The following is a 22313-nucleotide window of genomic DNA, read 5'->3' as shown; positions in this document are numbered from 1 at the left end:
TAATAACTGTATATTGAGGGAATTTGGGTGATAAGATCTCATAATGGGTATGCAGCCTCTTAAAGAATAAAAGCCAGCTTGTTTGAAAGAAACAGCATATCTGAAATGGGAGTAGTGTTTTTGTGGACTTTCCAACAGTCCTTAATGGAATTTGTGTGTCTTGAGTTTCTCGATAGTCTTTTGAAATACCTTATTAGAATGCAGGATTGTGATGTCAGTAATGAGAATATACAAGTAGCTTAATTTGCCTTCTTTTTGCTTTATGTTTGCAGGTTTCTCTACCTGATGGATCCAACAGAAACAAAGCTAACATGTAAGAAGTGTATCCTCTTAATTCTTAGTTTGACTTTGAATTCCATTTTTAAAAGCACAGTTGTTTTGGATGGGTAAAAAAAAAAAAAAATTGCCTTGCAGATTTCTGCTATGAAGTCAGTTCTTGTCTTTAGAATCTGAACCTTCACTTTGTTCATTTCTGGACATCTTGGTTTTATGGGGGAAAAAGTTGAAAAATGTGCATAAATGAATATGAGCAGAGAGAAAGCAGAAAAACCCATTTCTGAAACAAGAACAGCCACTAGGTCATTGCATTGACTGTGTTTTGTAGCTGCCTTACATGTGCTTTCTGATATGTAATATAGTAGTTCCTGCAAGCTTTCAGTTCATTTGAGGAATAACTATTTACCTTTTTTCCAAGTGAATTTATGAACCTGAAGAAATATTCATCCAGCTGGATATTTTATTTTCTAGTGCTAAGCATTCTGTAACATGGCTGTGCAGCAGTATGATCTCTTAAAAACTTGGTGTTACTTTGGGCACTGTCTGTGCTTTGAAATGTTGATAAGGATTCTCACTGTCTCTGTTCTTAAGGGGCCTAATGGATAACAGAGAACACTTCAGCCCACACTTCTTCCCTTCTTTTTTCCCCCAAATGATAGCTTTTTCCACAGTGATAAAAATACAAGGTTTTGGTGTCAGAAATTTAGAAGTTGCTTATCCAGAGTGTGTTTATTGAAACATTAGATGGTGGTTAGGGGAAAACATCCCTGTGCTCCAAAAGTCTAGAGTCCATCTAAAACTGGTTTTTGACTTGAGGTTTTGTTCGGAAGTGTTAATTAAAAAAAGGGGGCCTTCTTTCTTGTCAGGTGGAAATTTGTTTCCCTGAAGTATCATTGTTCATGTAACAGCTGATGGGTTATGTTGTCTGAATCTTAACCATCCAGGCTGCATTTTAAGTTTCCAGAAGTGTGGTAACTAATGTTATTATGTGCCTTCCTACTGGGTGGCGGAGGTAGGGTGAGGGGACAAATTGTTTGATCTTTCTTACAAGCGTGTGACTTTCTTTTGGTTTCCAGAGGGCCAGTGCTGTACTGAGTGGCTGTGCCAACAGGGTGAGGCTTCTCCTATTTGTTTTCCTCAACAATTGGAGGCTCTGCAAAGAAGCAAGCAACTTGCCAGGGAAAGGCAACACAACTAAATGTATAGGTTAAGCTAAATTTAAATGGTTAAATATTTTTTAGGAGTTCCTTTGCCCCCTGTCTGCCGATGTATCTTATCTAGAGCCTTTATTAACCTTCTTTTTATGTAATAATCCCACTCAAGATGAATTTATGTTAAAACTTCACATAGGTTTGTCTTAATAAAATTGCTTCCTGGTTATATGGCAGGAAAATATTCAATATTTGGCTTGCTGTATTTTCTCTGCTGTATATCAGCAGAAATAACTGAGTAATATACAGTGTGAGTCTTTACTTTTTTCATGTGTGCGTGGCATTTTAGCTTTACTTAATGGTTTACAAGACTTAGTTAAGTTTAAGGCTAGCTAAATATAGATAGATGCATCAGTTTTACAGCATAATATTGCTGTGCTTCCTGTGTTCCAAACACCGTGTAAAGAAGTAGAAAAATTTCATGTGGCTGAAGTCCAGTAGTCACTCTCCTATGCCTACTTTAATCTTCTAGCTGTATTAGCCGCTATTGTTAATCTAAAATGCTCTTGCTATTTTAGGAGATGCCTACGTAACACACGTTGCCAGCAATTGTACTAAATACTACCAGTTGCTCAGGTACCCTGCCTGTTTTTGTTGCTATGGGAGATTGGAAGGCTATTACTGTGCCAGTGCTGTCATCAGGTAAACTGATAATATTTTGAATTTAGTGGATTTGCTAACTTTACTAGTGATGTTCTAGCTGCTAAAGAGAGATTGGAATTTTGTGCATGTCATACTTGTCTAGTTAAGCAGAATGTGAAATGATGTGTAGTACATACAATGCTTTCTTTTGGATTGAGTCCTTACAGAAATGCTGCTGTAAAATATTGTCCTTTCACATATATATGTATAAAGGTTCTAAGACTTTTCAGTCATACTTTTTTTTTTAATTGTACCTTTCAGGATATCTTGTGTTTTCAGAGGTTTCTTTACTTATTCTAAATTCTATTGCCTCATAAATTGATTGCAAATTTATTAAAGGAGTAAATATTTTCTTTCCTGCCTCTACCTAGTGGAAGAGTAAATTACAGCATACATTTAATATGAATAAGGATATCATACATTCTATAAGAGTTTTCACTAAATGCACAGCTATTGCACCTGTGTATGTAAAAAAAAAGTGTTTTAGCAAGCCAATTAGGAAGAAAGGTTGGGCAGTTTTTTCTTGGTGGAGGAGTAAAATTTGAAAGATATAATACCTTAACGTGTTATTGAATCTTTAAATCTTCAGTGGAAGTTTATGCATTTTTTTTTTTTAATTGTGAATTGTTTAATATATGTCATTCTAGATGAAATTCTAAGCTCTAGACTTGTGAATTTCTAGAAATAATAATAATTTGAGTAGTTGGGGATTTCACTTTTTTTTTCTGTGATGTGTCCTAAACTATTAGCCCTGACTTGTTTCTTAATGTTTTTAACTTCTAGATAGCAAAAATATTTTTCAATATACCTCAGAAAAAAAGATATCTCCCCCAAGCATGAACTCACAAGTGCTACGCTTGTCACTGCCTTCATCCAAAAGCATGCACAGCTTTTTCAGTGCCTTCTGCACAGAAGAGAATATTGAACAGAGTATATCCTATCTCAATAGGGTAAGCCAGATCTTGTTTATTGGAGGTTGTATGAAGGTGACATTAAATCAATTGTGGTAGTAAGGATTCACTGGATTAAGAAGGCTTCTTTCTCAGTGCTCAGAAGCCAAAGTTGGTGGGCAATAGAATTCCTCCTCCCCCTTTCATATAGGATTTCACCTGATATTGTTTCTCTCTTTTGGAGAATTGTGAGATTGATCCATTTATTTATTCCCCACCCCCCCCACCTTGTCTTTTACCAGGAATTGACAACATTGGGCTTTCCTTCTATTTATGCGGAGTCCAAAGGAAAAGAATTAAATTTAATATCTATCATAAATTGCATGAATGAATTGCTTGTACTGCAGCACAAGAACCTTCGAGCTCAGGAAGAAGTAGAAATGCAGCATCTGAAACTGGGTAGTGATATGGATCACTTACAGAACTGCTATGCTAAATTAAAGGTAGAAACCAAGATAATTCCACCAATATTATGCAGCACTTATGTTTAACAGATACTGTACATTCTTAACAGTGAGTGCTTTTCTTATTTTTCTCCCCAGTACTAATCTGCAATTGTACTTTTTATGTGCATTTTTGGTTTTTTTGAAGTCTTTTTTTTCCTGTTGAAAATTCCTTAAAATTAACAAAATATGAATTAATGAGAGAACTGAGACCTGTTTGAGAATTATGGCCTCTTTAAGCAAGGAAGAGGGAAGGCTGTTTGGATTGGAAGCGTTAAATCATGCTGTGGGTAAAAATGTTAAGGACTTCAGTTCGTATCATTCAGTATCACTTAAAAGAATATGCCCAGCTAGAAGAGATAAACTCCCAATATAATTGTAACCAGTAAAAGTGTAGGTAGTGTTTCTAGTGTGTGTCACAGGGTTATTAGTGTTTCTCCATATCTGTAGCTCTTCCATGTGTGTGGTTTTTTTTCTATTCCTTGAATAGCTGACTACAAAGTCTCATTGTAAGAATTGCTCAGAAGCTGTGGTCAAAACTAAAGTTACAAAGCTTCTTTTTGTCACAGGATAAATACATGCACAAGGCCAGTCACTGTGCAGTAGTGGATATACTGAAAGTCCACAGCCTATGCTACTTCATGGGTACTTGTATGTGCAGTCATATTAGTGTTGTCTTTCCCTTGATTCTGTCAAGAAAATAAAAAAAAGATTTCAATGCATGATTCAGGGCCTTTTAGGCTTGCTTTTCACTAGGGCTGGCCTAGTGAAGTATTTCTTAAATATTGAGAAGTATTTCTCAAACCTTGACAAATACTGCTATAGATTCTCAAAATTGTAGTGGTCCCCCTACTGAGATTGGTCATCCATGCAGAAGCATTTCGATATGACATTAAAAATTATGTGTAACTGCACTCATTTTACTACGAACTCTATATAATATTAAGTTCCAGAACATTGCAGTTGCTTTCCCTAGACAAATGGTTTTAAGGTGGTGGGAGGGGAAAACTTGTTAGTACTACTACAGTCCCAGGGTATTTAATTTAGCTGTCAGCTTGTAGGGTTTCTCATGCAAATTCTTTCAGATACCATGTCACAATCCTCTTGACATCCACTATTGTGTTATCTACATTTTTATGTGGCTTGTTTAGAAGTTCTTGTTGCTAAATATCTCTACACATTTGTAGCTCAGTATGCATATGAAGAAAAAGAGCTTGTATATAGTGTTTGGCTCTGTCATTTAAGTTGGCAATTTCAGGTTTGCTTGAGTCTCATATTTGTGGAAAAAGATTTTTAAAATGTTGGTTTTGCATAATCTGTTATAATGAGATGGTCTGTCTAGTTTTACTCTGTGTATGTGAAATGTCCCATTTGCTTTGCTGTGGTCACAGTCTGTGTATCTGTGTTAATTATTCCCTTGATTATTTAACAGAAGCATTCCAGTAATACTGTAGTCCCAAATTCATACAGATTGCTTAGTATCCACCTCACTATCACAGTATAGATATGCTTACAGAATCCTGACTTAAAGAAAAAGTAATAACTGTATGAGAGAATATCTGTTAAATACCAAGCTGAATTTTTGTTTCTTGTAAGCAGAAGTGTTTCTTGTACTGGAGAATCATACTTCTTGCTCCAGAAAATAGGACTAACTTCTCATTGAGAATGCGAGATCACGCCCAAAACACCAGAGATCGAATATATAGGCTAGCTAACTTCAAGTGAGGTGGTTTGGCAGTTTTGTTTGGATGTTGGGGTTTTTTGATCATTTTTAATCCTTTGCTATTATTTCTTATTGATACTGAACTATCAACACTTTTTCTAGGAACAGTTGGAATTATCTAAAAGGGAAATAATTGGACTTCAGGAAAGAGACAGACAACTGCAAAGCAAGAACAGAAATTTGCACCAGTTACTTAAAAATGAAAAGGATGAAGTGAGTTGTCCTGTACAGTTACACAAGTCATTACGTAGATAATCAATAATATGTTTTTTTCACAAGGAGTCTTGTAATTGTTCACTTTGAATGCTTTTTTTGTTTATAAGTGTTGTCTTTTGTCAAAGTGAAACTGTTGTGTTACATATGGATAAATAGATTCTGTAAGGTATAGGTCCAAGTTAGAGCAATGGTAGACAGTACTGGAGAAACACGTGTGCAGTTTTCTGAGACTTTCTGTACTTTTAAGCATAGATTTATCTTGGAATGTTTGAAACGATCAAAAGGTAGGAGAGGGCAACAGGATTCAGTCACATTCTCAAATGTATGTGTACAGGAGCTTTGCTTTGTTTTTGTTGTTTGTTTGTTTTTGTGGTTTTTGCTGTTTGTTTGGGTTTTTTGTTATATTGTAGAGGAGAGCAAAAGACTGAAAAGAAGGGAGGTGGGAGGAAAGCCAACCAAAAAGCACAGTCTCGTTAGACTTGGGAGTCCTGGAAGAACCAAGATCAGAAAACACTTTGAAATCCAAAACACTGCTTAGTTTGGGATTTGTTTCCACTGTGCTCTTTTAACCCCCACTGTACTTTACCTGGCTCCTAAGTTTCTGTGAGTGTTCTCTGTGTTCATAAACATTCATACAGTTAGCAATCTCAGTACTATCTGTATATAGTGAACATCCTAAAGTTCCAGCTTAAAATATTGAATGTGCTGTATGTTTGTAAAGCTAAAACCAATGATTCAAAAAAACCACCCCAGGTATTGATAGTACAGGCCAAGAATATGCTTTATGATATGTGTTAATGTTCTTTTAGACCAAATGGAATAGTCTGTCTTCCAGTATCCTGCTGCCCAAAAGAAGAGGAGTTTATTATTTATTTTAGTGTAAACCTATGAGCATACTTAGTGTTAAACTAGATCCTGAACGTTAATTACTGCAACCAAAAATATGTCTTTCTCCACTGTGTTCAATAAAGGTCTTAAAGGTGGTTATGTGAATTGCCATGAGTTCAGCTGTACTTCAGAGGAGCAATAGTATTATAAGGTGTTGCTTACAGTATTGGTTTCTGCAGAAAATAAACTAAATTCCCTGAGAAGTCTGAGGTCAGAATGCATGGATTGGGAGAGTTCTGATTCCTGTTGTCACTTCATTTCACCAGAAATGCAGTTTAATGGAAGCGTCATTTTGTTTCATGTATTTGTTTTGGCTTTCTGAAGAAATTTATGTGTTTATGCTTTATTTTAAGAAAAACAGGTTTTTTTATGGGGTTGCTTTTAGGTACAGAAGTTACAGAACATAATTTCAAGTAGAGCTACACAGTACAATCACGATATGAAGAGGAAAGAGAGAGAATATAACAAATTAAAGGAACGCTTACATCAATTAGTCATGAACAAAAAAGACAAAAAGATAGGTAAGTAGCTCCATGAATTTTACTACGGCAAAATATCATATTCTGTATGTTAAAAATGTTTAAATTTGGTTCTGGGTATATTTAAAATCAATATGGCCATCCTCTTGTAGATTTTTATTTAGATGTTAAAATCTTACATAAAAGATGTAGTATTTCATGTCAGCTGAATGTGTAAGGCTAAAACTTTTATATTGTGTTCCGTAAGATTGTTTATCAAGCACAAACCAAGATGGAGATCTTTACAAAATTATTTGTTTACTAAGGAGAATTACTTGGAATGAATTCCTAATCTAGAGCAGTGTCTCCTCTACTTTCACAAGACTTTAGATAGTGTCATAAACACTGTATTATGCCCACCAGTTACAATCCGGAAGAAACACTGCATGAGCTTTTTTCCCCTTGAGATACTACAGTCTACTTGTGTTAACAATAAGTGATGAGAAATTTTAGAGAGGAAGTAACATAAGATAGTCATAGCATCTAGTGTTACGTGAAATGGGGAGAAAGGAAATTTTTATCATATGAGTACTCATATGCTGTGCTGCCCAAAAATTGTGTTCAAGATATTCATGAGTGCTCTGTAGCATGAGTATAGTTTTTTGTGGTATGTTTCTGAAAATTGGTATCAGTGTTATGTAACTGATAAAAATATCCATACCTTTTGGTTCATATATCTGGCCTTAGAGTATTTATATAATTTTTCTCCAGTGGAAGGGAAGTCCTGCTCTTCCTTTCTTATCCCTTGTGCCACCCCCAAAACACTCAGCTCTTTGCCAACTGTAGTGCATGTTATACTTTAGTAAGCTGGTTTAGTTCACTAAACCAGAAGAAAACTATTCATATTGTTGCCAAGTTGGTTTTCTGCTGGTTTAGTTTTCTGAAAGGGCTTGTTGGTAAGCCAAATCAGGTTAGGACACTGAAGCAGAAACACCTGTTTTGGCTACAGAAAGCCTTTAGGTATCAGCTCAGTAGTCTCTCGAAGCCTCACTCTGAGGTCAGCAAAACTTACTTGTGGCACGTTCCTAACTCCAGTTGGCTAATGCTAGTTCAAATATCAGTGAGGTCAAAATAACAGGGTTCTAAATCTAGTTACTGTATGCGTGATAGCTAACTAGAATTGAACTCAGACCACTAATCTGTAGTGGTGTGTTAGGGGGGTTTTGTTGTGTTGGTTTGGGTTTTTTTTGGTTTTTCTTCAAATGTGGACAGAGAAGTTTTTCATTGTTTTGAGGACACCTTGTGAAACTCCAGGAAGTTGCATACTAGAAACTGGAGATAAAACTGGCATTATTACCAGAAGAGCAGTTAGAGTTGATACACCATTGATATAAACGCTGAAGTAGGGATGAAGGTGCCATTAAGAAATGCATAGCAAAGATAAGACAGGATAAGAACATGTCCCTCTGAGTTTCCAAACACAAAAATTATCTTCTTTCCTTGATTATCTTATTCTTTCTTTTGTTAAGCAGGGCAATGTGGTTTCATATGGGTCTGAAGATTGAGGGGGATATTTGGGTAATGTGGTCTCTTGACAATAATTACATGTAAATGCTATGTCATCTGAATATTTATATATTTGCATGTTGTTTCACACTTTGAAATATCCTTTTCATTTGTAGCTATGGAAGTTCTAAATTATGTTGGTAGAGCTGATGGGAAGAGAGGTGCATGGAGGACTGATAAGACAGAAGCCAGGTAGTTGTCTTAAAACAACATTAATTGAAGTATATATTATGACTGTTATGTTGTTACTGTAAGATTTTTTTTTTTCTTCCAGAAATGAAGAAGAAATGTACAAAGTTCTGTTAACTGATTATGAACAACGCCAAAAACAGCTTTTAGTGGAAAATGCTGAGCTGAAAAAAGTTCTTCAGCAAATGAAGAAAGAGATTATTTCACTTCTCCCACCACAGAAACAGAAACCTAAAGAAAGATCTGAAGATGGGCCAGTAAGTATTCTTCAGTTAAAACTAAATCTGTGTGGTAGTTTGGTATTGTATTGGAGTAATTTGATCATTAAGAAAAAAAAAGGTAAACTTCTTGTGGAACTTGCAGTGGATTGCACATTCTGTGCTGTGCTTGAAATCTATCCATGTTTAAGTGTTCTACTGCCTGTGAACAATAGCCAGTGTATTCTTCTCAGTCAATGGAAAGCTTGGAAGTAATCTCTGAATAAATTTTAAATGCAGTGGGTACCTGAATGTAATTCTATATAATGATGCATTTTGGATTTTGTCTGCTGTCCATACTAAGATGTTGATACTAGCTTTCAAGGTGCTTATACAAAGAAACCAGGCTTCCCATAGAATCCATGGGGGTAGAGGAAATGTAATTAGGGTGTGCTCCTAAGTACAGGGATTAGAGTAGCTGTTAGTGCCTTTTACAGAGCTGCTGGTATGTTCAAGAAAAATGTTTGATTTCCAAGTAGAATGGTTTGTGGGGTTTTTGTTTGTTGTTTCCAGGTTTTAAGTATTTCTTTGTTTACACAGGATACTTTATTTCTGTGGAACAGCACACTGCACATTCATTGTTCATCAGAGAGTTTGTTTATTCCTTTTGCTGATTCCTTGCTAGAACTTGCAGTTCTGTTTTGATTTGAGAGTGAAGTAGGGAATAATCTAGAAGGTTAACTGAACTTTCTCTTAGCAAGAAGAGAAAGACTATCCCTGGGCATAAGAAAGAGTTGAAATACAGAAAGCATGCATAAAGGCTAGATTCTAAAAATCATTCAAGATTCATGGTACACTAGTAATAGCATATTAAAAGAATATGGATACTCTACAATACAAAGTATGAAGTATTTCCTATTACAGTAAATAGTACATATTGGTACATATGAACATGTGTAGATGGAGCCTTCCAGAGTATGCTGTTTCTGTGGAATCTAGTGCTTGCTGTTTTGGAATGCTTGCCCCTGTCTGCCTAAGTTGCTGTAATACTTCCTTTATTTCTGAGCCATCTCAGGTGCATTTGTCCAGCCCCAGAATGCACTGTGTAGAAAAGCTCTAGACCCTCTCTGGCCACTTCTTTGTAAGATGGGAATGAATAAACTCTCTTCAACTTCACCAGATGATTTGCCCCCTATACTACACAGAATGACTCCCACATGTATTTAGTGAAGTGGCTGGTAATGTGCAGTGTGTTAACCTTTACCTTAAAAGTTCATCATGTAGGAAATCAGTATATCTAATCATTACTATAGCTCAGCAACAAGAAGTTGATCTTCAGGAATGGGTGTCACGTATAATTTATAGTATAAAGCGTTATCATGTACCAGTTCTGTAAATGGTCCTTCTGCTTTTAGGGTTCCAGTGAGGCCAGGAGTGTTCAGCACAAACTTGAGTGCATGGGTGAAAATCCAGCTGTGGGAGTGGGCTCTTTATGTACTTTATAGACTACTAAGAAAATATTAAAAACCTGCATTGAAACTTCTGATTAGTTCTCTTGTAATAGTACTAATTAACCAAATTAAGCAGAACTACTACTTACTAGACAATAGTAATTTCTAGTAGTAGAATAATAATAGAAGTACTTACTAGATGCAAATCTCAAGTGGAGTTGTTTCAGCATGATTGTAGAGCAGTGTGGGGGTTTGGTTTGGTTTTCTTGGGGGGGGAGGGTGGTGTTTTGGTTATGTGTTTGGTTTTGGTTTTTTGTTCCATTTAATCTATTTCATGCCACTCTAGAATTTGGGATAGGTTTTTGTCATGATAGGGACACTGATTAGTTTTTTTTGTTTATCAAATTAATATAAATGGAAGAATGTTGTCAAAAATTATGGTTTTGCAGAAATAAATTATGTATTTAGACTTAGTCTATCCTACAATGTGTATTTTACATGGATTAGTTTTTTGTTTAGAAGTACTGGCTTGCTTTGTGAATGTCTGAAAGTAAATATCTATTTAAAACATTGCATCTGATAGCTCATGTTTGTTTGTGGCTCTTTTAACATTTTGGTATGAAATCTGGACTCTAATTGAATCCCTTGCAGAATAAAAAAAAAACCCAAACATTGCATTCCTACTTAAAAATGCTAATTCTTCTTGATTCTTAGAAGCAAACATAACACCTTGGAGTGTGGCAGCTAGTGATATAGTAGCATCGCTTATCATTTTGCTTCCTGTCGCAAAATAACAGCCATGAAACTAGCCAGACTGTCATATTATCACTATCCAGAGACCTACACTAGACTGGGCTTTCATCATGTTAGGATACGTAAATATAAGTAAAGGAATAAGATGTTTCTTTATGAAGTGACATAAAACTCTTAGATCAGCCAAGAAAAAACCCCACCAAACCCCAAACCAAAAATCTGCCTTTTTTTTTTTTTAAAGCTGTTGTTTTGTTTCTTAAGATCTTCTATGATCCAGGTTTGAAAGAAAGTGCTTACTGCATATGTAAATGAATTATTTTGATGCCTTTGAACTTCTCAAAGTTCAAAGACTTGAATGGTCTCAAGTTGTGCCAGGGGAGGTTCAGGCTGGATATTAGGAAGAACTTCTTCACTGTAAGAGTCGTTAGGCATTGGAATGGGCTCCCCAGGGAGGTGGTGGACTCGCCATCCCTGGAGGTGTTCAAAAAATGTTTAGATGTGGCGCTTTGAGACATGGTTTAGTGGATTTAGCAGGCATGGTGGATTGGGTATACAGTTGGACTTGATGATCTTTTGTAGGGATTGATTCACGGACTCTGGCGCGGGTAAAACCAAAGATCTTTATTGTTTACAAGTTTGTGCTTATATAGATTCACTAGCTGTCCACGCGCTCTAGTTTGCTCATGGATTGGTTAACCCCTGCTGTCCACGCACCGTGGCTAAGCTTTTAATTGGTGCTGTTAATCAGGACACGCGTCTTCTAGTTTCAGTCTCACAGCTGTGCTTCGAAACATTTTTATCTTCAGCTCCCTTTCTGCGCTTGCTTCATTACTTGCTTTCTCAGACTATTTCCTTCAAGGCTATGTTGTTCAAGGTTGCTCGCAACACTCCCTGTGAATCCCACAATCTTTAAGGTCTCTTCCAACCATAATGATTCTATGATTCTTGGTTTTGTACTTCCTATCCTGTTTTTCTTATCTACTTGTAGATAAAGAGGATTGTATAGAATGGTTTAGATGCTTGAGAAGAATGGAGTATTCATGCCGAGTATTCAGATGGCTATAGCTTTTCAATTTAAATATACTCAGTTGTTCTGGGCTAGTATTCTCTCAACCATTTAGACTTTTGTGTCTTAGCTCTTTGAGATAGCCTTCAGGTTTGATGTTTGAACAGTAGTGTAAAATCGAAGTGGGAGAGGGAGGTTCTAGTTCCACTCTACCTTCAGTGTGTTGTGGGGTTTTTTTTATCATGGAGAAAAATAAGGCAGGGACAAATTACTTAATTCTCAACTGGAGAAAATCTTTGTCTTTAAATCCTGTTCATGCTGCATAGTGAGTTTATGGGCAGCTACTGCTTAAGTTTGACAGCAGAACTCAGCAGTCTGAACTCATCTAGCTTGAAGATGTGTGAGGGTGAGTCAGTCTTGCTAACTTATACGATCTGTCTGTGGGTGGGGACTGCCAGGCCACTTCTGTCTTTTCAACGTTATGGTGTCAGGGAACTGAACTCCCTGATGGTCAAACTTCCCTGGATGGAAAAATCTTTCCTGTATATAAGGCTTTTCCTTCTATTCATTAAACTGTGTACATATTTAAATCATAGAATCATTTGGGCTGGAAGGGACCTTTAGAGGTCATCTAGTCCAACCCCCCTGCAGTGAGCAGGGACATCTCCAACTAGATAAGGTTGCTCAGAGCCCCATCCAGCCTGACCTTGAATGCCTCCATGGGGCTTCTACCACCTCTCTGGGCAACCTGTTCCAGTGCTTCACCACCCTCATTGTAAAAAAATTTTTTCCTTATGTCAAGTCTAAATCTACCCTCTTTTAGTTTAAAACCATTACCCCTTGTTCTGTCACAGCAGACCCTGCTAAAAAGTCTGTCCCCATCTCTCATATAGGCCCTCTTCAGGAACTGGAAGGCCGCAATGAGGTCACCTCGAAGCCTTCTCTTCTCCAGGCATGTATAAACACATGTATTTGGAGTGGTTTGCAGCTTCTTGTTCCTGCTTCTGCAGGTGCTGTCAGACCTCGAGGAAGATATTGGAGAGTTAAATAAAGAGAATATGTGGGAACTGTCTTGTGAAACTGTGCGAGAGCAGCTTACCAACAGCATTAGAAAACAATGGAGAATGTTGAAAAATCATGTTGAAAAGCTGGATAACCAAGGTGATGTTTAACTGTATTACATGTACATGTAAAATGCTACTGATAATTCCATTTGGTATCATGTTCTTAGGATTTACTTTACTGACTGTCTAAGCTAAAAGGAAGCTAAAATGGAAGGAATTGTGACTTGGTAGACTTTCTGAAAAGGCTTGTGATTGGCATTTTTCTGTGTGACTTTTAATTGTAAGTAGTTAGGGAAGCAACTGCATACCAAGCCTGTTATCATGAGAAAGGACGTGGTTATAGTTTGACACAGTAAACAGCAACTTTCTGAAGAAATAATTATTTTTCTTTTGAAGGTACATGCCCTCTTGTAATGGTTCTTTGCCTTTCCCCACCTTTTTGAGATGTTGAAGTAATTGGATGCAAAATATGTAAATCCTTTTCAAGAGTCTAGGCTTGCCACATCCATACCTCTGAGGCTTCTTGTGTCATTCTAAAGCGAACTGGCTGATGGTATGGTGCTGGACTCGCCTCATTTCCAGCTGTTAAATAGCATTAAAAGATGGCTAAAAATATATAAAATTCTTTCCTAGTATTATTTTCCCATGCAAGCAAATGCTGCTGCTACCACAGGGATGTCTGCAGTCAAGAATAAGACTGAGGTCAAGCATGCAATTGCAAATAAAAGAGCAGATGGTCTGTGAGAATATGTTTATACCATAGAAAGGATTTAAAAACACTTGTTCTGAGTAATACTTGATTTGATGTAACTAACTGAAAAAAATAGTTGTAAGCATCAGGAAAAATGTTTCAAGTATTTGCTGTTGTCTTGGAGTCACCTTTTTGTTTTTTGGATTTATAGACATGACCATAGTCTAGTCCTTTAGGATTCAAATAATGTTCAAACACTAACATCAGGGGACCGAAACTTGGCTCATCACAATCACTGTGATAGCTATGCATGAAATTAAATAAAGCAGTATGTAATTATACAAAATACATTTTATTCCTTTCTGATTCATTTCCTTACTGGGATGAAAATATGCTCACAATGTTTGTTAGCTCTGTTTCTACTTTACAGGACTTGAAAGAAAAGGCTTTCTTTTTATATCTGTGATAAATATAGTTACTGTCACTTTTATGAACACACAAGCCCTTCAAAAATGGGCTCAGAAGAATAGGCTAACAGCATGTCAGTGAAAAGAAGTCTTCAGATGTTTGATTTTTCTTTTAAATAACTGCTGAAACAAGTTGCGTTTTTGCGTGACACTTATTGTAGCGCAGATGCTTGGTTCACTTTGAGGAATGCGAAACGGCTATGTTTTCATTGCTATTTTTTTCTGAACTGGATTTTGTGCATAATTACATGTGTAGCACCAATTTTGAATCTCTTGTCTCTGATAGTAGTGCTTTTGAATATGCTGTGTATCTGTCTTTCAGAATGAAACAAAGACAGTCTAAAACCTTTTGCTATTGCTATGAGTCCCTGATGTGAGGGATTTTTTTGGGTTTTGTTTTCAAGTAGCTTTTTTCCCCCTTTTAGTGTCACGTGTACATTCAAGAGCTTTGAGTGAAAAAGATGTCATTTCAAGAGAAGACCATGAGCTGGAAACTGAAAAGCTAGAGTTGGAGATTCAGCAATGTAAAGAAATGATCAAAACTCAGCAACAGCTCTTACAGGTAGTAAGCTTTAATTTTTTTCTTGGTTTTTCTCAACTGAGTCTAAGCTTTTTTTTTAATGTGCTGCTTTTCTTGCCACTGAACCTTGCTCCATTCTTTGATAATGCTTTTTAAATAACATATCTTAATGGTTGGTCCAAGTATAGTTGTGGTTAGTAATTTAATGAGCTTGTAATCCTGGTAGGAATAATTTTGGGGGATAAAAAAAGGTGAGGAATGCTGATGAGGTCAGCTGCCTGAACAGGGACATTTTACTTGCCATCTGGAACTGCCTCCACCAACTTGATACTTAGTACATTGTTTCCATATTAAAATTCAACCATTTTTCTGATAAAACTGAAGCTGTGGAAATATTGCATCTCTTAACAGTCACTTCCAAATTAACGCTTGTGTCTCTTGTTGCTTTATATCTGCAGCAGCAGCTTATGTCTCCATGTGATGACGACACCACTCTGTTACTACAGGACTGCTATTTGTTGGAAGAAAGGGAGCGTCTTCAGGAAGAATGGAGGCTATTTCGAGAACAAAAAAAGAATTTTGAGAAGGAACGAAGAAGTTTTACAGAAGCTGCTATTAGATTAGGACTTGAGGTATTGGAAAAGTGGAACTCATTGTTAGAGTTGGAATACTAAGCTAGATGGACAACTTGTCTGACTCGAAACAGTTGTGTTTTTTTTATTCTTATGCTGTAAATTTTATTGCAAAGCACATAAAATACTTCAGATTTTACTTCAGATACTTGCAGAACAGTAGTTCACATGGTGACAAATATTGACTCAGACCACTGCATATAGACATGTATTCTTCAACTTTTTAATTTAATTTTATTTGCATTTTAATGAGTTCATTAATTTCATGTTGGACCTTGAATTCAGCTTGTGGTTTAACCCCAGCCAGCAACTGAGTGGGTGGGATGGGGAAGAGAATCAGAAAAAGGTAAAACCTGTGGGTTGAGATATGAACAGTTTAATAATTGAAATAAAATATAATAATAATAATAACGATGATTGTAGTGAAAAGGGAGATAACAAAGAGAGAGAGAGGAATAAAACCCAAGACAGACAAGTGCTACACAATACAATTGCTCACCACCCACTGACCAATGCCCAGCCAGTCCCCAAGCAGCAATCAGCCCCTCCCACTGAACTCTCTCCAGTTTATATACTGGGCCTGACGTCATGTGGTATGGAATATCCCTTTGGGTAGTTTGGGTCAGCTCTCCCAGCTGTGCTCCCTCCCATCTTCTGGTGCACCTCCTCACTGGCAGAGCATGGGAAACTGAAGAGTCCTTGACTTAGGGTAAGCACTACTTAGCAACAACTAAAACATCAGTGTGTTATCAACATTATTCTCATACTAAAGTCAAAACACAGCACTGTACCAGCTATGAGGAAGAAAATTAACTCTATCCCAGAGCACAGCTTTAAAAGCATTGAGTGATAATGAATAATTATTCAGAAATGTTTAGGACTACATTGCAGCATAAGCATAACTACCCATGCTTCTGCTTGTTAGAATGCTGAACTATGAACAGAGAAGCAATGCTGTAAGCTTTGTAGGTGTTTGTGAAAGTTTGCATGGGAGTTCAGCTTGCTCTATTTTCTACTAACATAGAAATAATTTTAGATAATGGGGACAGCCTGTTTCACTGATGGTTTTTGGGGATGAAATAACTTGTTGCTTGATTCCAGACCCATTGGATCTTTTAGAGGTTGTCTTTTAGCCATTAGTTTCCTTTTCTGTGCTCGGAGTGATTGGAAAATGAAACAACCCCTTTCTTTCTGCCCCAGTTTTGAATAGAAGTAATCACTGCTATTTTCAGTGTCATTTTTTATCTATTTAGGAGAAAGCTCAGCATTGAGGTTTAAGCAGTAATCCTTACTGGCAGCTGTCCAGAAATGATGGTTGGCTACCTCCAAGAGGTAGTGCTACACTGAGGGGGAAAGAGAACACAGAAGGCAGTGATAGGAAGGAGATTGTGTCACTAGAGTGGAGAACAGTAAAATGAAAGGATTAGTCAGAACTCTGCAAAACAAACCATGAAGTTTGGCTTGTAAATAGATACCTCCTCAGCTAACCCTTGTTGGACTCAGAAGCTTGCTCCCACGACTATAATTCTGTGTTAAACTGCTGGCTCTCCTTAGTTACATGGACATGTTACAACTTTTGCTTTCTTAGATAGAATAACATCAGTGTAACATGGGCTAAGCTTATTCCCGCCGTCATAAGCGTAAACTGTCATTTCTTTTCCTAGAGAAAGGCATTTGAAGAAGATAGAGGAGCGTGGCTGAAGCAACAGTTCTTAAGTATGTCTACCGATTACAAGCACTCTGAAAATGTTACAACTCCAAGTGCCTTCTTAGGAAGCAAGTATTTGGTTCAAATTATGTTCTTGTAATGTGTTTATTTTTACCCCCTCTAACTAGAAGATGCAAATATGAACAAAACTTCCCAAGACAAATTTTACCATGTATCTGTATGCCTCTACCTGTCAGGGTAACTGGTGGTTTAAAATCTCCTTTTAAAAAGGGAATTGTGATAACTCCCTCCCCGATAATTACTTATGTAATGAATTTATGTTTGTGAAGCAATCTGGTGAATGTCAAGTACCTGTTAGTACAGCTGTTGAGAGTGGGGAGCTTCTGGAACTACTAAATTAAATTAAATGTGAGCATATTAATTGCCAAGGCAGTTGAAGAAATCATGACCTATAGAGATCTGTATAGATTAGAAAGAAGTTTTGGAAACAAGAGCATGATGTGGAGATGGTAGGATTAGTTATTTGAGATGAGGCAATATTAAACATGCGTACTCATGCATATGCAGTAAAAAAAGAATCCTTTGGAAAAAGAAATAGTGAAAAGAACATAATGATAATGAAAATAAATTTGAGCAATAAACAATTGAATGCGAAGATTCAAATCTTCGTAAAGGAATAATTGCTTCAGAAAAGATAATGAAAATATGGCTATATGACATATAGTTTGAAATACTGTTTTTATTGAAAGTATTTTTTACTTCCTTTCTTCTACAATTGTTTTTTTCTTTCAAGTTGGTAAGTTTATTTCCCATCCTCTCATGCTTGAATATGCATGTGCAGTGTTTTAGTCTTCACCACTGAGTCTTCAATACTTTCTAAGGGGTGGCAGGGTGGGGCGAAACAAAAAAAATAGGGATAGAGAGGAAAAAGTAACAACAATCCCTGTTAAATAGATTCTTTTTGTGGCAGCCAACACTTAAAGATAAATGTGTGAAACACCTGGCAAGTAAAGGCATCTTGAATTTGTATTCTTGTTTAAGTAGCCTGCTTCATGTGTTCTGGCTTCTCCTTGTTTCTCTTCTGTGCAATTGCTGTAGCACTTCTGTAAGTGTGAAATGAAATGATCTTCCACAATAGGAAAACTTTTAGCAACAGGATTGAGATTGTTTGGCCATTGCTCATGAAGAATGACTTGATTTAGTGATCTGTGAGCAACTTGAAATCTGTTTAACATTCATTGTACACTAAAGCTTCTCATTTGTATTTGCTTTTTTCCAGATTCTAGTGTTTCTGGATGTATTTAATGCCCTATTTTCTTTTCTAAATGGCATTCTTCAACCTTATATATCCTAATCTTAAGCTACTGGGTAATAGTAGTAAAAACAAATGTCTGCCACACAGAGAATCATAACCTGTGGAGTGATATCCAAATGGAGTATCATTAGAATTGTTTTAATGTTAAATTTTCCTTCAGTGGTTGTGTATGTAAATGCTTCATTTCCAAATTTAGAATCCAATCTTAACATAACTTCATTCAATAGCATTAAGTGTATTTATAAAATTTTATCACAGATCTATAACAGTAAGATTTATTATTATAGACATTCTGTAGGATGTTTGATGTGTTGGGTTTTTTTAATGCAGAAGACATAAAGAAGCAAGTCCTTCAAATGTTTTTCGTTGCATTGTAGTTTAACTGATGATATATATATCTCTTAGGTTCTGACCAAGACAATCGGTTAGTGAAATCTACGTCTCAGCAAAGAAAACCTCACTGTATGTTGAGTGGTCCTGCTTCAGCAGAACCTTGCCACACATCTCTGTATATTACACATAACAGGTATCTGAAATGATGTTATAGATTACTTTTATAGTGCTAAACTCTGCATAGAGATCAGAGACTAAGTTGTGGTAACTTACAGAAAGCCGAATCTAAGGCTTGTGATTGATATATAGCAAAAGATATTAAACATCATATCATAGAAACACAATACTCTTTTTCTGAGGCATAATTTATTTGCATTGTAACATTCTCTTTTTCCCAGTTCCAATGCTGCATCAAAAAAACCTGCTGGAGATAGCAAGCCAAATCAGCGGGTGGAAAGTGACAAAGAAGAAACCGAGTAATGCACAAAGTCATGGGAAGATTCTGGAGTTGGCACTCTGCTATGTAGAAACTTGCACATAGAACAACTGCCTTAGACTTCCTAGGGTTGCCTGCTGGTTTTTTGTTAGAGATTTGTTCGTAAACTTATAATTTTAAAGTAAAACAGAATGCTGTGAGTTTCATCATTCTTCTAGAGGATTATGTGGTGACCTGAATTGTGGCGTGTGTGTATGTGCTTGCACATGGCTTTTATTTTTTAGACCATTTTTTGCCTCTTTTGCAACTCCTGAAAGAAGATAATTTAAAAATATATAAAAGCTTTGATATTTTTCTAGTAACACAAGCTGTGATTTTGTCAATGAAGCAATGGTCTGAAACTTTGACTGTAACAAAATATTGGATCCTAATGTTACCTTTCACCAGAGTTAGAGATAGCACCTTTAGAAATTGTTTAATTATTGGAAACATTCATTTATCTCTCAAGTGTAACTGACATTAAAACTTCTCTTGCCTGAACTTGAATGTACAGTATACTGTAGATTTTTAACAAAGCAGGTTCTATATTTATTAAGTTGTGTGATTTGAAAATACCTCTTTGATATTTCAGATGACTTAAAGTGCAAAATCTTTATATATTTGTAAATAGACAAAGTGATTATGCTGAGAAACCATGAAATGAAACACATGCATACATAATATTATTTTACATGGCATTTTAAATTGTTTTATAGTGATACTCAGTTTACAGGTGCATTAGGGCTTTCAATGGTTCAATCAGGAACCAAATTATTTCAAATGTTAACAATAAATGTGTAACTCTATTCTAAGAAATGCTGGTTTGTGTTTTGTGTGGACTAAACTTTTAAGCTATCATGACTGTAGGGCTGTACACTATGTCAACAAATATGGTGCTGGTTTTGTATTTTGTTAGTTTTTTCCTTTTAATTGACTCCAGAATCTTTTTTTGGTGTAGCCTTTGGGAAATCTGTTTCGTTTATAATGTAATAAAAATAACTAAGCAGAGGTAAGATGTTTCAAAATCTCCTTCACCTGACTTAAAGCATGCACTTTTCCTTTCCTATTACAAATCCATCTCTTCTCTTGTTGGGTTTTCATGCATCTCTGAAAGCATGTGTATAACTGTGACAGTAGCGTAATTGACCTTTTGGAAGATGTCTAAGAAAATTCTGCCTTCCTCAGGGTTGTAGGAAGGAAATTAACTCTGAAGCTTAGAATCCTTCACTGAAAATGCATTGCTGCTCTGCCCGTTGTTGTCAGAATTGGATGTAATGGAGTGATTGGACTACCTGGAAAAGTAGCAATAGAATAACAGAAGAGAGAAGAAACTGGAGTTCTCTGAGAAGCCAAGACAGAAAACTGCAGTTTCTGCTGGTTAGTTCAGTACATCAAGTTACAACTTGCGATGAAGTAGAAGCCAGTGCAAACTGCAGAGAATGCTTGTGGTATGGTTCTTGCATAGCACCCTTAAGGAAGCAGAAGTGTGTATAACCGTATTCATGGTCAGCTTTCTGCTGCATAGGTAGTCAGGTTGGAAAGACAGTACAAATAATACCGTATTTCTTTTTTTATTTATTTTTCCAGGTCCCCCTCAATAAACGAGTGATCATAGTCATGTCACCTGCTGAAAGGGTTTAGCAGTGTGTAGTTACTGTTGGGCTTACACCTTCCCTGCAACGTGTTGGACAGCTCTTGCCTGAATTTTAGTTATAGAAAAATAAATATCCATATTCAAAAAACATATATAAAGATGTAAAGTGAAAATTTTAATATATTGGCAATGAAGTGAGAGAACGATACATGTAGGATTCTTGTTTTCAAGCTAGTAGGTTATTAAGTCCGTAGTTGAGGCACTATCGGTACGCCACTAGGGGCTGCTGCGGTTCTGAAGTCATTAAGGCGTGCCCGCTGGTGCTTCGTGGGGATGCTTAAATGCATTCAGTTTAGTTAGACTTTTTACTAGACAGTTTTTCTTCATGAAGGTAATTTTTAGGATAATAATGCCTTTGAAGATCAAAACAATTTACCTATTTAATCTTTTGTGCCTAATGAATGATTAGCAATTAATAAACATTTTGCACTATTTTGTTTTTTGCTTTGACATTCTGTAGCCTATCTTACAGAAGTGGAAATTAATTTGAATGCCTCCATGGAAGAACCAACTGTGCTAGAAGTGTGTATGCAGTTGAGTCCTGAGCTGACCTCTTAGACCTGATCTAGAAGTCTAGGGTATAGATTCAGTCCTGACCCTGTGAAGAAAGAAAACATGCCTAGAGTTTTTGGATTGCTCTATATACAGTGATCAGGAAGCTTTTAAATCTGAAGCTACTGCTAATAGTGGCATGAATACTGCAAGTGCTCTGGTTGGTAGTATGGTGACATTGTAATATTTTGCCGTTGGAAACAACTTCAGGATGTTTTTTGCACGGAGACTGTTGAAGATCAAAGGGGGAGACTGCTCGCAGGAATGTCATACACACGTGTGTGCAGTGACACACTGTATTTGAGATAACAGAACTAGTGGCCTACTTGAGAAAGGAACAAGAAGTGCTGACTACCAGTGACTGATTAGCATACAGTTATTGTTAGCTACCTATGCATGACACTGTAAAGATGAGTGGTTCTCTTAAGCTACGGTGTTTTATTTCACAAAATCTTTTAATATAATATGCATTGCTGCTTTTTCAGTCTACATGATGAGAGAGTGCTTTTACTATACATATCAGTCTGATCAGGTATGAGAACTTACTTTCCAGGATTAGATTATGGCTGTTAATTTTTTCCCTTTCATTCCCTGAGGTTGAAGATGATACAATATAGCTTTTGCAAAACAGACTGTATAGCAAAAAATTAATAAATGAAAACTTTACTTAAGAAAACTTTCTCCCTACAAAAAAGCCCTCTTCCTGATTTGAAGAGCTGTTTCCACCAGCTTCTGCAGACTTGGTCTATTTCAGTTGCAGCAGGACACAAATATTCCCATGTGTATGAAAAAAAATCAGACCATATCTTAGCTTTTTCTCAGGGGTTATTCTATATACATTTCAACCAGGCCAAGGTAACTAATAAATCCGCAAGATAATGTCAATTTAAACAGGTTATTCTTGAAAGGAAAATAGAAGTATATACAGGGTAATGGCAATGCTGTGTATGTTGAATTAGCTTTGCTACTACT

At 36.4% G+C, this 22313-nt stretch overlaps 1 protein-coding gene across 1 annotated transcript; it reads left to right on the top strand.

Moving 5' to 3' along the window:
* Positions 1 to 269: 269 nt before the first annotated feature.
* On the top strand, positions 270 to 19369 carry SSX2IP (synovial sarcoma, X breakpoint 2 interacting protein). Its single transcript, XM_009706611.1, has 14 exons — positions 270 to 313; positions 2006 to 2129; positions 2913 to 3079; positions 3322 to 3522; positions 5348 to 5458; positions 6735 to 6870; positions 8490 to 8565; positions 8648 to 8819; positions 12980 to 13130; positions 14617 to 14753; positions 15170 to 15343; positions 17008 to 17119; positions 18733 to 18853; positions 19059 to 19369. The coding sequence occupies exons 2-14, from the start codon at positions 2087 to 2089 to the stop codon at positions 19138 to 19140; spliced, it is 1683 nt and encodes a 560-aa protein (XP_009704913.1). The 5' UTR covers positions 270 to 313; positions 2006 to 2086; the 3' UTR covers positions 19141 to 19369.
* The last annotated feature ends 2944 nt before the right edge of the window (positions 19370 to 22313 follow it).

Source organism: Cariama cristata, unplaced genomic scaffold, assembly GCF_000690535.1.
Source record: "Cariama cristata isolate BGI_N322 unplaced genomic scaffold, ASM69053v1 scaffold15538, whole genome shotgun sequence".
Lineage (NCBI taxonomy): Eukaryota > Metazoa > Chordata > Aves > Cariamiformes > Cariamidae > Cariama > Cariama cristata.
This window is presented reverse-complemented; position numbering and strand designations above follow the sequence as displayed.

Coding starts and splice junctions, on each gene's coding strand:
- SSX2IP (XM_009706611.1), top strand. CDS start 2,087: ATGGGAGATTGGAAGGCTATTACTGTGCCAGTGCTGTCATCAG. Junction 3,523..5,347: donor ACTGCTATGCTAAATTAAAG/GTAGAAACCAAG, acceptor CACTTTTTCTAG/GAACAGTTGGAATTATCTAA. Junction 8,566..8,647: donor ACTGATAAGACAGAAGCCAG/GTAGTTGTCTTA, acceptor TTTTTCTTCCAG/AAATGAAGAAGAAATGTACA.